Here is a 14799-nt window from a genome sequence, read left to right on the forward strand (position 1 = left end):
CTGAACCCCACCCTTTTGCAGGGAAATGTGCTCATGAGGAGAGGAGTCCGTGCGCCCTGTTTGCTTGCAGAGCTGTAGCCTGCGTCAGCCTGCACTCGTGGTTCTGCTCCCTTTTGGCAATACACAAACGTCTAGAGCGGATGTAAATTAACTGGTGCCCATGTCACAGCCCTGTGGTGTCACGCAGGATGTGCCACCAAAGGTGTGCGACAGCTTTGACCCGCGTCAATGAGCATCAGGTCTTTGCACGCCTGAGGGAAGCACACGGCCTGATGGTTGCTGACAGCGCTCTTTAGGTTCTGTTGCGCTGCAGAGCTTCCAAGGAACAGCCGGGATCTGCAAAGCTTTCTAGAAATTGTCTTTGGATCTACTCTCGTACCGGGGATAATTTCCAATATGTCAAGTAAGATCATGGCATGAGCTGAGGGTACGACATCTTCTAACGGTAATAGAAGTTGTCTATCTCTCTGGGTGGGGTGTAATGCTCAAGGGCCCCCCCATCTCCACGGGAGAGTGGGCATTACTGTAGCATCTACTGTTGTCGTTACCCAAAACTGATTCTCTGCTCCTGTCAAGGGACAAAACTGATCTACTGACATTCACAGGGATAGAGAAAATACTGACTTTTTTATTGGTTCAGAAGAGGGGTACCCCAGGGGGTTCCCAGCCCCACACTTCCCACCCACTGGGGGAAATTGCTGAAGCAGACACGGCGTGGCCGGCAGCAGCGTCTCCAGCAGTCCTTCAGGCGGTGCCAGAGCCGGGTGCAGCAGTGACACAGGCACCGTCCTAGTGGGCACAGCCCTGGGGAAGCCTGGTCACACTCCCTATTCAAAGGCTTGCCATGCTGCTGCCTCTCCTCCTCCAAGGTCTTGACAGTGTCCAAGAGCTCCAAGAAGAGCTCCCTCTCGTCCGTGGCCTTGGCTAGGGGGCTGCTGGGCGGCGGAAGCACAGTCATGGGGCTCTGCGCCCTGTCCCTCCTCCCTTCCGCATCCATGGGGGTGTTCCTGCCTGAGCCTGGGGGGCTGCTGGTGCTTGGCCCCATGGAGTTGTTCTCGCCCGGCCCCACGTTGCTTTTTCTCTACACTTCTGCCAGGCTCCCCCTGCCGAGCTCCACAGGGCTGCTCCTTTCCTTCTCCTTCACACTTGTGTCTGCTCCCGTGTCCTTCTCCTTGTCCATGTCCCCATCCTCAGCCTTATCCGTGTTTGCATCCACTCACGGCCACTCCACTCCCAGGTGCCGGGGCTTCACTGTGGCCCCCAGCTGCTCCTGCGCCGCCATCCTGCCCAGGGGATGGAAGGGCTCCCCGGGGAGGTTCTGGTCACAGGCTCCCGCTGCCCCTTGCCAACGGGCCTGCAGCACCTTCAGCATCTCACAGCACTGCCTGGCCATCTCCTGGGTGCACTCGAAACAGCGGAGGAGCTCCATGATCAGCTCCCCTTGGTCCGAGGCCATGGCTGGGGGGCTGCAGGGTGAAGGCTGCGTGTCCACAGGGCTCTGCGCCCTGTCCCTGCTTTCCCTGGGGACCGGCTCTTGCTTGGTCCTTGTAGGCATTTCCAGTGGGGGCTCCTGGCAGAGGGCTGGCCCTGGCTCCTAAACCCTCCCCTTGACAGCCCTGGGGGGATGGCACGGTCCTGAGCGGTCGAGTGCTGCCAGCTCCGCCATCGCACCAGGCCAGGGCTCCGGGAAGGAGTAGAGGGAGCTGAAGGAAGAGCAGCCTCTGTCTGTCATTGTGTTCATGGTGGCCAGCGGGGCCCATGGGGAGAGGGGCTTCCTGTTCAAGGCCTCCGCACTCGCCCTGCAGAGGAGGAGAAAGAGACCCCGCTGCACCCCAGACCCCAGCGGGACCCGCGGGCAGCACCCCTCCTTGGCCGGTGGGCAGGGCTGCCCAGCGCAGGCAGGGGCAGGGCACGGGGTGAGGGTCTGGGGCAGCATCTGGGGTCTCCCCCACACTCACCGCTTCTCCTGCTTGGGCCGGGATTTCTCCACTCCTCCATCCACTGTCTGAGAAGCTGCGGAGGGAGGAGACAGAGTGAGCGGCCAGCAGCTGCCGGCACAGCCCCGGCTCAGGGCTGCCGTGGGGTGTAGGCCATTTGCAGGGTTCTCGGTGCTGGGGCCACTCACCGCTCTGCTTCTCTGTCCGGGCTCTTGTCTTCCTTGTCCGACGCTTCTTCTTCTTCTTCTTAAACCACTTCTGCAAGGTTCCGAGGAGCTGTGTGAGACGGGAGCACCTCCCAGTCCCACACCACAGCCCCCCACGGCACCCCACACCACCCCACGCCATCCCTCGCCACCCCACGCCGCAGCACAGTGTGGTGCAACAGTCACCTACCTGAAGCCGCTTGCTCTGCAGCACAGATGAGAACACGCTGAGCCCCATCACAATCAGGAGGAGAGGGCCCAGGGGAGACACGGCGTCAGAGCGCCCCATGGCACCGACTCCGGTGTGGCTGCGGTGCTCCCAGTCACCAGCACAGAACCGCGATGCGGCTCCCCAGTGTCCTCCTGGGTCCCCAGTGACGGGACCCGCAAGACTGCTGGGGTGTCAGAGGCCGAGGCTGCAGTCTGCCCAGACAATGCCAGACTGCGGTGCCCAGCATCCGCTGACAGCTCCAGTGGGGACCGCGTCCCCCATTTATAGTGTGGCCGGGGTTTACGTGCCCGCTTTGTGACATCGTGGGGCAGTCAGAGCCCCGCTTTGTGACATCGTGGGGCAGTCAAAGCCCCCCTTGGTGACACTCAGCAAGGGATGAGGAAGAGCAAGAGAAGGAGGGTACTTGCCCCAAGCTGCCAACAGGACTATTTCATAGCATGAACATCACGTTCGATATAAATTATAAAGTCTGCTGTGTAGTTCGACTCTCCCGTGATGGCGGTCGTCCAGAGAACTCCTTGCCGTAGTCTCGGAGCCCTGAGCCCTTCCCTTCCTCCCGAAGCCGCAGCGCTCGCAGTGTCCCCCATTGGCTGTCCCCTGCTGGGAGTGCACGGCTTCCTGCTGATGGAATGGGCTGGGTGTAGTCCTTGGGTATTTTATATTGATATCGGGATTGACACTGCTTCTTTAGCATTATTAATGTTAATTCTTTATTTTTATCCTATTAAATCGATTTCTATTGCAACCCTCCTGTTTCCTTGCTTTTCCCCAATTCCCCTTCCCGGGTGGGGAGGGGTCATCGGGTGAGAGAGTAGTTGTCTAAAGGACAAGAAATTGTGGTGGGTTTCTCAAACCATAACAAGAAGGGAGGGAGAAGGAGGAGAGAAGGAGAAGGGCCCCACCCCTTCAGGGCATGGTTTGGGTGGGAAGGGACCTCTAAAGGCCACCCAGTGCCACCCCCTGCCCTGGGCAGGGACACCTCCCACCAACCCAGCTTGCTCCAAGCCCCGGCCAACCTGGCCTTGAACCCCTCCAGGGATGGGGCAGCCACAGCTTCTCTGGGCAACCTGGGCCAGGGGCTCACCGCCCTCACAGCCAAGAATTTCTGCCTCAGATCTCAGCTCAGTCTCCCCTCTTGCAGTGGATACCCCTTCCCCCTCGTCCCATGGCTCCCCTCCCTCATCCAGACTCCCTCCCCAGCTTTCCTGGAGCCCCCTGAGGGGCTGGAACGGGCTCCAAGGTCTCCCCGCAATCTTCTCTTCTCCAGGCTGAACTTTTATAGATATTATTTAGTATTCCTGCTGAAAAATGAGAACCCCTGTCTGACCCTCTGGTTTCATTTCAGTCAGTATCTGGGAATGATTTCCCACAAAAGTGCTTTGACCATTCCTGGGGGATCAGCTTTCCTGGTAGGAAAAGCTTCTACTCCTCCTGAGGGTTGATCCATGATTACCAGCGGGTGCTTAACGCCTTCCACAGGAGGCACGTCAGCATAACCCATCTGCAGCCTTTGGAATGGGAAGTATGACCACGGTTGCCCTCCAGCCTCCTGCTTGGGTTTTGCACCGGAAAACTTCCAACCTGTGGGCCAAGAACTCACAATCCCCTTTACTGCCATATGTCTTCCGGGGACTGTCCACCTTTTCTCAATCTGGTTAAAAATTGTCACCCGTGTTGAGGAATGGCTATATGAGAACGGACACGGCGCCATGCAGGATTGTCAGAAGTAAGCTATGCCTGCCTGCATGGAGAATTCCGAGTCACGCTGATAAGAAAGATGCTGAAGGCCGTGCTGACCTTCCTTAAGTCAGATAAACAACTTTGAGAAAGTAGACTGTGAGAGAACAGGAACAAACCTGGACCCAAGAAACTGCATGTAGGAGGAGTATGAATAATGTAATCTTTAGCGCACAGCCAATAGTTGTAAGACAAATAGGCATATCTAAGTATAAGAGTATAAAAGTCTGATGAAGCTGCAATAAAGCTGAAGCTTGCTTTATCACTCATATTGAGTCGACTGCTTGTTTCCCTCGCTCGTCGCACACGCGTCCATGTGTTTTATCACAAAACCGCCTAGCCAAAGCCATTGAGTATTTTCTTGGTAAGACGGGGCTTCCCCCAGTAGTCCAAATTCCAGTTTCATCTTTCGTGGAGGAGGGAGGGATCCCGAGTGCAGGGCCCAATTCCATTTTTACAGAGCAAGGCAGCGTTACATCTGTCCCTGTCGTCTGACCAATGGAAGACACGTCTCAGACAGACATCAGGTAGGTGAGCCCAGGGGCTCTGCTCAGCTTCGCTGTCATCTTCCATTGAGAAGACAGTTTTTCACTTCTCCTCTGGGTGTTGAGCCAAACCTAGAGGAAGACTCTCTCCAGCAGGCTCCTGAAAAGACCAAAGTTCCCCCTCCAGAAGCCCATGGTGGCAGTTCTGCTGGCACCCTTCCTTGCTTCCCTAAGAATCAAAAACTCTGTCATTTCATGGTCACTGTGCCCAAGACGGCCTCCAACATCACATCCCCCACAAGTCCTTCTCTGTTCACAAACAGCAGGTCCAGCAGGGCTCCTTCCCTAGTGCGTTCCCCCACCAGCTGTGTCAGGAATTTATCCCCACACACCCCAGAAACCTCCAAGACTCTTCCCTCTCAGGTGTATGGTGTTCCCAGCTGATATCTGGTAGGTTGAAGTCTCCCACCAGGGCAAGGGCCAGCAATCGTGAGATTTCTCCCACCTGCTTACAGAATATTTCACCTGCCTCTCTGTCCTGGTTGGGCAGTCTATAACAGACCGTCATATCAGCCTTGTTGGCCCTCCCCCTCATTCTTACCCAGAAACACTCAACCCCAGTGTTTACCATCATTAAGGTCTCGATGTTCACAACACTCCCCAACATACAGGGCCACCCCACCTCCTCTCCTTCCTTGCCTGTCCCTTCTGAAGGGTTTGTAGCCATCTAATGCAGCACTCCAGTCGTGCGAGTCAGCCCACCACGTTTCCGTGACAGCGACTACGTCATAGCTGTCCTGCTGCACAATGGCTTCCAGCTCCTCCTCTTTCTTGCCCATGCTGCAGGCATTGGTGTGGAAGCACTTCAGCTGGCCTACTGGTCCTGACACCTTTTTGCTGGAAGAAGGCTTCACTCCTACCTGACCATTCCCAGGCGCAGCCGTAGCTTCTAACCCATCAACGACCCTTGTGTCTCTGCTGCCGGATTCATCCCTTTCCCCCTTCAAATCTACTTGAAAGCCCCTTTGATGAGCCCTGCCAACTCCTGTGCAAGGATCCTTTTCCCCTTTTGAGGCAGGTGTATCCCATCTGTCTCCAACAGGCCTGCTGTCCTGTCAAACCATGCTGTGATCAAAAACCCCAAAGTCCTGCCGCTGACACCAGGCTCGCAGCCAGGTATTGATCTGCGGGCTCTTCCTGTTGCTTTCCTCATCCTTCCCTGTGCCTGCAACGACAGAGGAGAACACGACTTGCGCTCCTGAGCCCTTTCCTAGTCATCCCAAGGCCCAGAAGTCTCTCTTGATCTCCCTTGGGATTCTCGGTAACAGATCATCTCTGCCTGTCTGAAAAATTAGGAGCAGTTAATAATCGGAGGCGGGGGAACACCGCCGCGTCCTGTGAGGGAACCCCCGAGCGCCGCCATCAGCCGCCGCTGTGGGCCGGGCCGGTGCCGGGGCCGGGGCCTGCGGCGGGGCTGCGCCCGGCTGTGGGGCGGCTGAGGGCCCGGCGCCGTGGCCTGTGCTCCAGAGCCCTCAGCAGCTCCCTTGCCCTTCTCTGGACACACAGAATGGTGGGAGAAATAAGTTCCGGTCCGAATGAAATAGGCTCAGGCAGAATCCTCTGGGAGGCACATTTTTATTCACGCTCTTGCAAGAGCGGGTGACCTAGCAAGTAGGCACACTTTCCGTTCTTGAAACACCACACCTTTTTATTTCCTAATCCCGGCCCAATTTTTCCCTCCCCTCTTTCCTGTTGGTTGGGTACTCCAGGGTTTACAGTCTGTGCGAGGCGCCTAAAATTCTTGCCGCATGTCCTGCCGCTGTTTGCTTCTCTTTATGCTACACCTAAAGGGATTATCTGACTGGTTGATTTCTTTCCTTTTTGGTAAAAAAATTGCTCAATGTCATTAGCCCTGGTTAAATGTATGACTACCCTTCCAGACGCTAATCCAGTAGGAATCACTTTGTCCTTTTGTCTGTGTGATAAGAGATGTTCTACAAGCCTTTGCTGGAGCCTCTTTGTCTCAGTCATTCCCTTATCGTGTCACCTCTGATGGAAACGGCTTTTCTCCTTCGGGTCAGGCATGACAGCTTTTGAGAATTTTGAATATCCTTGGGATGCTCAAACCAGCATGTTCCTAGTGTTATGTCTCTTGAATACGTTGCAGGTCTTGTTTAGGGCTAAACGACTATTTAAGACTACCGCCCAGAGATCTGCTCCGAGGCTGGCTAGGTGAGGAGAAATAACTGGCCTCCAGACGATCCAATGTGAACCAACAGAAGCCGTTTATTAAGCACAGATCATCACCTTTTATACCCTGTGTTGTCGCCGTACACGCGACTCGCTTATTTCTGATTAGCTAGTTACGCTGTCCACGCGCTGTCCATGCAGTTCGTTCACACAGCAGATTGGTTACAAGAATTCGCATAGTAAATTGCTTAGTCATTAGCACAACATGTTTTCTGCCTTCTCAGTTCCCGTTTTTGCCATGTACTGATTCCATCTTCTACCACCTGTTTTGCTCTTGCTCTAATCTCTCATAGTAGGGAGGCTGGCTCACATGACCATTTTCTCTCAGACACATTCCTACAATCCCCCCTTTTTCTTCTTGAGCCAGCCAGACCTTATGCATGGCATTTTCTATCATGTCAGTCACTTTGCGGAGAACACACGAGGCTACCATAACCAATAGTAATATAACCAACAATAGCATGAGCCCTTGCTTTAGTAAATCTGATAACCATCCCGTTATACCCCATGAGCTTAACCAATCATCGAAACCTTTTTGACCACTTTTAATTTGGACATGTTATCCTTCAGATCCCGCAACTGCTTATGAATGGATGATGAGTGGTTGGAAAGGTTCATGCAACACATACCTTCAAAATCTTCACATCCATGACCCTGAGCTAACAGCAAAAAATCAATAGCCGCTCGATTTTGCAACGTAGCATGCTGAATGCTATCAACATCAGTGAGCAAGCTAGATATGATTTCAGTTGTAAGGTTTATCTGTTTACTTGCCCAACACCCTATCTTATTCAACATATTCAATGCCATGGCTGTTCCCAGCGAAGGAAGAATACTTAGCCCTATTCTTTGTCCGAGATTCGGGAACGTTATATGGTCGTCACAGGATGGAGTGAAGGTACGAACTGTTCTCTTGGCTCTGTGTTTACTGTGTGCTCTGCTCACTGTGTCTTTGGCCGTACGCAGGCCTCTGCTCGTAGATCTGCCCCATCTCCCCCTTTTTTGTTTAACACCAGACCATTTATTAACAAGGTGGCCATGACTCGTGCTTCTACTCGTTGTGACGCTCTTAGCAGGTTATATATCATACTGAACACAATTAAAAACAGAATCAAGAAGAACCCTGCTAAGGCAATAAATACCCAGATTCCTAAACTTAGCCCAGAAAGCCAATTTCTTTGGATTTACCCACGAGAAATCCTTTTGTAATATTTCAAATACATTGCGGTTCATTAAGTCTTGAATGTTTAGTATTTGAGCTTTTAGCTGGTCATGTAAAGGACGAATATTTTCTTGCAACGACATGTCAAAAGCACCTTGGAGATGGTGTTTAACCATTTCTCAGCCATGTAGCAACGTATTCCAGGGGAGAGATGTAACACAAAGTCTTCGAGAGTTGTACTCCCAATCACAATACAGAGAAAGACGTGTTTTTAATGCGTTTTGCCGATTCCCTATCCATATTACTGCTGTTTTATACCTTACTAGCATTAACTTTACACAATAAGATTGATTACATTCTTGTATACTTGCATTTTGAGCCGAAGCAAAGAGACGGATGAGAAGTACAAATCATTACAGAATTGTCTTGCTCGCAACTTCTATTTGTTGCAGTATTATCTGTGGTTAGCATGCACCCCGATTTAGGGTGCTTATAATACACCTTTGGTTGTTCAGGCCATTCAACACTTCTTACAAAATGTCGCTCTACTGCTGTGGATGACAAAGAAGACATGTTTAGAAAACTTAAAACATGAGTTGCTTTATACACTCACTCTTGAGGTGTCATACCTACGGGATTCCCCCTTTTTTGTTTAGCAAGCATGGTTTTTAAAGTATGATGCATACGCTCCACAATTGCTTGCCCAGTCGGGGAATGAGGAATACTGGTGACATGTTTAATACCTCATATCTGTAAAAAAAAAAAGACCTGTACTTTAGCGGACACATAAGCTGGTTCATTATCAGTTTTTATAGTTTTCGGTACTCCCACGACTGCGATGCATTGCAACCAACGTCGAATAACATCACAAGCCTTCTCTCCTGTATGAGCAGTAGCTACAACAAAGTGAGAAAACAAATCAACTGAAACATGTCCAAATTCCATAATGCGCGTAACATCGGATTGCCAAAGTTCATCAGGCGTAAGCCCTCGTGGGTTAACCCCCGCAAAGGATGGCAGAGGAGCCAGCTGCTGACAACCGGCACACGTTCACACAGTATCACGTGCTTGTTGTTGTGTCAAAAGAAAATTGCTTCCTCAATGCCTTTGCATTTTGATGAAAAAAAATCATGCGACATTTTAGCTTGCTGCATAATGTTGGGAGTTGTTACCAACAGTGTGATAATCCGCAACTGTGTTTCCCTCAGTTAACGGGCCAAGTAAACAGCTATGAGAGCGTATCTGGACAATAAAATAAGGAAACAGTCTTTTTCATAAAAGCAACAGTAATTGCAGTAAGAGACTAAATAACCATTGGTTCTCTACTTGTTTTAGAAATGCTCCTTCAAGTCTTTGAACAATACCAGTAACACATTGAGATTCTGCCTACCTTTAGCAGTTCCTGTTGAAATAAGTCCAAAGCCTTTACTGTGTCCCTGAACCATCTGCAAACACCGAACAGGTGCCATCAAGAGGCTTTGGTGCTAGCAGGATGCGCGGCTGTAAAGGAATTTGTGAAAGTGACTGTAATAGTCTGTGCCAGGGGAAAGAATAATTTATTTGCCCAATATAATGTACTAAGGAGGTTAAGACTTTGTGCTAACCAAGGGTCAAGGTCATCCTTTTTGGTGGGGACGTGTATGTGGCTTGGATCCATTCCAGAAAGCTGCTGACAGCACAAACGACCCTGGAAAAACAATCACGGTAACATTTCAATCATCGTAGTTACTGGTTTTGAAAAGGTATGTGGCAAAAATACCCACTCTAGTGCAGTCAGGCTCTTTGCGAGTGCATCATCCCACTGTCCTATCAGGGCATAAAGTTGAAATTCTTGTAGGAAGGTGTTCAATGCGTCTTGCAGCAGTAGTAGACTATATCTTATCTTGCAACATGCTGTAATGCCTTCGGAGCTGTTGGGGTTAATGAACATAGAACTTATGGGGGGGGGGCGGGGGCAGACACAGTGCTTCAGGGCATCCCCTGTATCTTCAAAGTGCGCTCATGTCTCTCTCCCCCTCGCTCATGTCTCTCTCCCCGTCTCTGACCCGAGACAGCCCCCTTATATCCTGCACTGGACTGAGTGGAGAAGTACAGGCTAGAGTCACTGCACGCGTGGCCAGTGCACGCAGCAAGTCCCACCAGACTCTCCTGCACTGGACTGAGTAGAAAAGTACAGGCCAGAGTCGCTGCACGCGTGGCCAGCGTATGCAGCGAGTCTCACCAAACTCATGATCCAGCTTTGCTAACAGCGGCTGTCTGATACGTGACTACATTGTTGTAATCCCGTCTTAGCTTCTTCTGTGAAGGTCGGGTTCTCATGGATACACACATAGTTTTTAGAGCAACATATTCTACAACTCGTACGAGGGTACGATGCAAAGCGGCATTTACAACTGATCGTATAATGCTTATTACACACGGCAAACAGCATACTAAACATAACAGACAAATTCCTTCCACACAGGCAATGAGTATAATTTGCTTCAACCAACCCCACCCCCAAGTCCAGCCAGCAAAGAGATTTCACCCAGTGGTCTCCACAAGTTGCTGGTTCGGTCGGTGCAGTTCCTGCAACTGGGCATGGATGGATTTGGAGTGGTCACTTAGATTCATACAATGCAGTCCTTTAAAATCTTGACAACCATGTCTGTGAGCTGAAAGCAAAAAATCAGTAGCAGTTCTGTTTTGCAACATCGCATATCGAATACTATCTACATCCAGCAACAACTCAGAAATAGCGGTACTAGTAGCATTGTTAAACTTATCCTTGGCAGCAAGAGAGTCCTTGTTATCACGAATCCTTGGCAGCAAAAGAGTCCTCGTTAGCAGGAGCGCATGCGGACTCCCTGTTCTTGCTGGTACTGTGCTTTGATCTTCTTCCACAACAGGCCAAGATTCTCAAGCAGCTAGATGAGGTGTCTGTGAGTCCATCACAGGCTTATGTCATCCAAACGTTTTTCTTGCCAGCACCCGAGACTGAATAACGATTGGTGTGATATATGTGTTTTCCAGCACCCAGGTGCGAGTCCCTTGAGTGTATTTACAATCCTCCTCGCCGATCTGCCGTTGCTTTCCCATATTCCACCCCCTTGCTCAGGAGACCGCTTCTGCTGGGTTCATTTTAGTCTCGCAGGGCATAACACAGAGCAATCTACTAAGGCATGCAATAACATACATGTTGGGGGATGCGGCGGGCCCGTAGACCCTTTGACAGAAGAGATAGAGATTGCAGTGTAGCCGTAAGAAGGCCGCGAGTTGCGTCATATAAGGGCAAAGTAACAAAAAGGAGAAAGAAGAAGATCGCTTCAGAGAAGAAGGAGAGTTAGGCTGTGAGGAAGCCAGATTTTGAGCAATGCGAACAGGATTTCAATAACCAATCGTATTGTAGCTACGAGCGCGTGTGCTATGTAACCTAACCAATTGAAAGCGTAGAAAGAACACGTGAACGGAGTGTCAACAAAAGATTAGATATATAAGAAAGCCAAGTTTGTAATAAAGAGAGAGCTTAACTTAACTTTTCAAGGAGAGTCTTGTCGTTTGTCCGTCCCGACTGAAACGACAATTGGTGACCCCGACGTGATACTGAGGAAGAAGACGACTGGAAATAGTCGTGGGGACGGAGCCCAGTGAAGCTGAAGACAGCGGGCAGAGCTGTTGACGGATCCGGATCATATTTCAGAAGACACCTGTAGTAGGTGAGCCACTGGGGACATGGGAGAGAAGTTAACTAAGGAAGAGCAGACTGTACTCTCCACATGGACGCTGCTGTTAAAGCGGCAGGGCGTAATCCTCCCTGAAGTGACCTTGCGAAAAATGCTATTGTGGGGAAAGGAAGAGGGAGTAGAAGTAACGTCGGTTACGGCATTTAGTGTAACGCAATGGACAAACCTAGGGCAGACATTATTTGAGGAAGCTACGCTAATGCGTAGAAAGAACACATGAACAAAAGATTAGATATATAAGAAAGCCAAGTTTGTAATAAAGAGAGAGCTTAACTTAACTCTTCAAGGAGAGTCTTGTCGTTTGTCCGTCCTGACTGATTCACCCAAGAGTACTCAGGGAGCTGGCGAGAGAGCTCACCACGCCTCTCTCCATCATTTATCAACAATCCTGGTCAACAGGGCAGGTACCAGATGACTGGAGAGTGACTAATGTGACGCCCATCTACAAGAAGGGTCGGAAGGAGGATCCGGGGAACTACGGGCCTGTGAGCCTGACGTCGGTACCAGGGAAGATCATGGAGAGGATCATCTTGAGTGAGCTCTCACGGCAAGTGCAGGGCAGCCACGGAATCAGGGCCAGCCAGCATGGGTTTAGGAAAGGGAGGTCCTGCTTAACAACCTGATCTCTCTCTATGACCATGTGAGCCGCCTGCTGGATGCGGGGAAGGCTGTGGACGTTGTCTCTCTGGACTTTGGTAAGGCCTTTGACACCGTCCCCCACAGCATTCTCCTGGAGAAGCTGGCGAATCGTGGCATAGACAAGTGTACTTTTTGCTGGGTTAAAAACTGGCTGGATGGCCGTGCCCAGAGAGTTGTGATTAGTGGGGTGAAATCCTCTTGGCAGCCGGTCACCAGTGGTGTCCCTCAGGGCTCAGTTTTGGGGCCAGTTTTGTTTAATATCTTTATCAATGATCTGGATGAGCGGATTGTGTGCACCTTCAGTAAGTTCGCAGACGACACCAAACTAGGTGGGAGTGTTGATTGGCTTGAGGAAGGAAGGCTCTACAGAGGGCCCTGGACAGGCTGGCTGGCTGGCTGGCTGGATACACTACTACTGGACTGCACCTTCAGTCCAGTCGTGCTCATGAACTAGCACGGCCACTCTCGAGTCTTTGGTCGCGTTCGGTGAGAAACTAAAAGGACAAGCTACTTCAAAAAGTGCAGTTTATTTAAGCAACAGATAGATAGGTTCTTAGGGCAGCCGGTGATAAATACACTGTCTGCAAAGCACGTGCAAATGAAAGTATTGTTACATCTACAAAACGCGGGACAAAGTTCTAACGATACAGCCTGGCTATACATGTAGAAAAGAGAGTCTCTAGAGAAATTTCTAAGTTTCCCGAGGAAGCCCTCGGTATAATCTAAGTCTTACCCAAAGGCGTCCCTATGGGGGGGAAGAGAGGCTCAGCCCGTCGCCTGCTCCCAGAAGTCAGTGATGGAATTCTTTGCGATGGTGTCTTCCCTGGGTATCCCCCCTCTCTCGGGCTATTTTTCTACTATTTGTTATCTTCGAGGTGGAGTTTGAGTGACTTTAGTCATACATACTTTTACCATGAGTGGTGTAAATTTTTCTCGCTTCACAATTAAAGGTCTAGTTTACGAGAAGCTCAGGGCGCAGGCTCAAGAAGGAGCGGTCGCACCTTGGAGGCGGGTAGCCTTCGGGGTGGAGGTGTGTTTTGGTATTATAATGACATTCTAACGAGCAAAGTTCGCACAAAGGACAGCATTTCATCAAAATTTGGCAAAATGTTGGCTCCGAGTATGGAGCGGGCAGCTAATTGGCAGCTTATCTGTTTCCTGGTATCATCCCATTCCCGTATCCGCTATACATCCTAAGGTAAAGCCGCGGAATAATTGCATCCCGTCCCGTACCTCATGTAGCTTATCAGGGAACCACAGGTGTTGTATTCTTCATGCCAGCTGCAGCTGTTTTCTCCCTCAGAAGCCTCTTGATTTTCTACTTTTCCTTCCTGTGTGAACAATGCTGTACTTTTGTGGTTTTAGCCAATGTAGTATTTATTCCACAGGGGGGCAGCGAGGTCTGTCCCTGTCCCCGTCCCCCACCCTCTGCCCTCGGCAGGAGGAGAGGGACCAGGTCCTCACCTCCTACCTGTGGGTCCGTCAGGCCTGGCTGGACGCCCACCTCGCCTGGGACAAGGATGCTTACGGCGGCATCGACAGCATCCGCATCCCCAGCAGCTACGTCTGGCGGCCGCACATCATCATCCTCTACAACGAGTGGGTGCTGCTCGCCCTCCCCCACCCCCCGGCTGCTCCCGGAGCTGGGGGGGCTGAGGCTGGGGCTGGGGGTGTTGCCAACGGGGAGCAGGGGGGTCCTGGTGTGGGGGATGTGGGGAGACGGTCACCTCGACTGGGTGAGAAGGCGGCGGCAGGAGGTGCTGGCATCAGCCTGGTGTGCCACCCACCTGGCAGCTGGGATGTGCCACCACGGGGGTGACCAGGGGCAGCGAGCCCCCTCTTCCTGGGGGTGACGTGGGGAGGGGACACGGGGTTGGGGACCAGTGCTCGGCCCCGGCCCCGCAGACCCTTGCCCCACGTGGGGCTCGGGGCCATCCTGGCCCCACAGCGATCCCTCCCCCAGCACCGACGACGGCTTTGGCGGCTCGGTGGAGACCAACGTGGTGCTGCGCTCCGACGGGCACATCACGTGGGACTCACCCGCCATCACCAAGAGCTCCTGCAAGGTGGATGTCTCCTACTTCCCCTTTGACGGGCAGCGGTGCCGCCTCACCTTCGGCTCCTGGACCTACAACGGGAACCAGATCGACCTCCGCAACCGGCTGGACACCGGGGACCTGACGGACTTCGTGGAGAACGTGGAGTGGGAGGCGCTGGGCATGCCGGCTGTAATAAATAGAATCATGTTTGTTAATCAAATCAGGCTTTCTTAAAGGCTGGTGAAAACTTACACTGTTTCGACTCTTCACATACTTAAATCGCAGGCATCCAGCGTGCTATCTGGTGCACTTTGATACCTCAAGGCCTAAATCACAGGCATCTGGTGTGTTTTAACACTTCAAAGGGAAGAGCTAAGTTGTGAGATAAGC

General features: G+C 51.6%; 1 protein-coding gene across 1 annotated transcript in view; it reads left to right on the plus strand.

The window, feature by feature from the left end:
* Positions 1–14799, plus strand: part of LOC128901301 (neuronal acetylcholine receptor subunit alpha-10-like) — a 48546-nt gene that overhangs the window by 25897 nt on the left and 7850 nt on the right. The window contains exons 2-3 of the mRNA XM_054183205.1: positions 13818–13969; positions 14334–14592. Of these exons, the coding sequence (XP_054039180.1) occupies positions 13818–13969; positions 14334–14592 (411 nt within the window). The remainder of the gene's footprint in view (positions 1–13817; positions 13970–14333; positions 14593–14799) is intronic.

This window comes from Rissa tridactyla, chromosome 1, assembly GCF_028500815.1.
Source record: "Rissa tridactyla isolate bRisTri1 chromosome 1, bRisTri1.patW.cur.20221130, whole genome shotgun sequence".
Taxonomy (NCBI): Eukaryota; Metazoa; Chordata; class Aves; order Charadriiformes; family Laridae; genus Rissa; species Rissa tridactyla.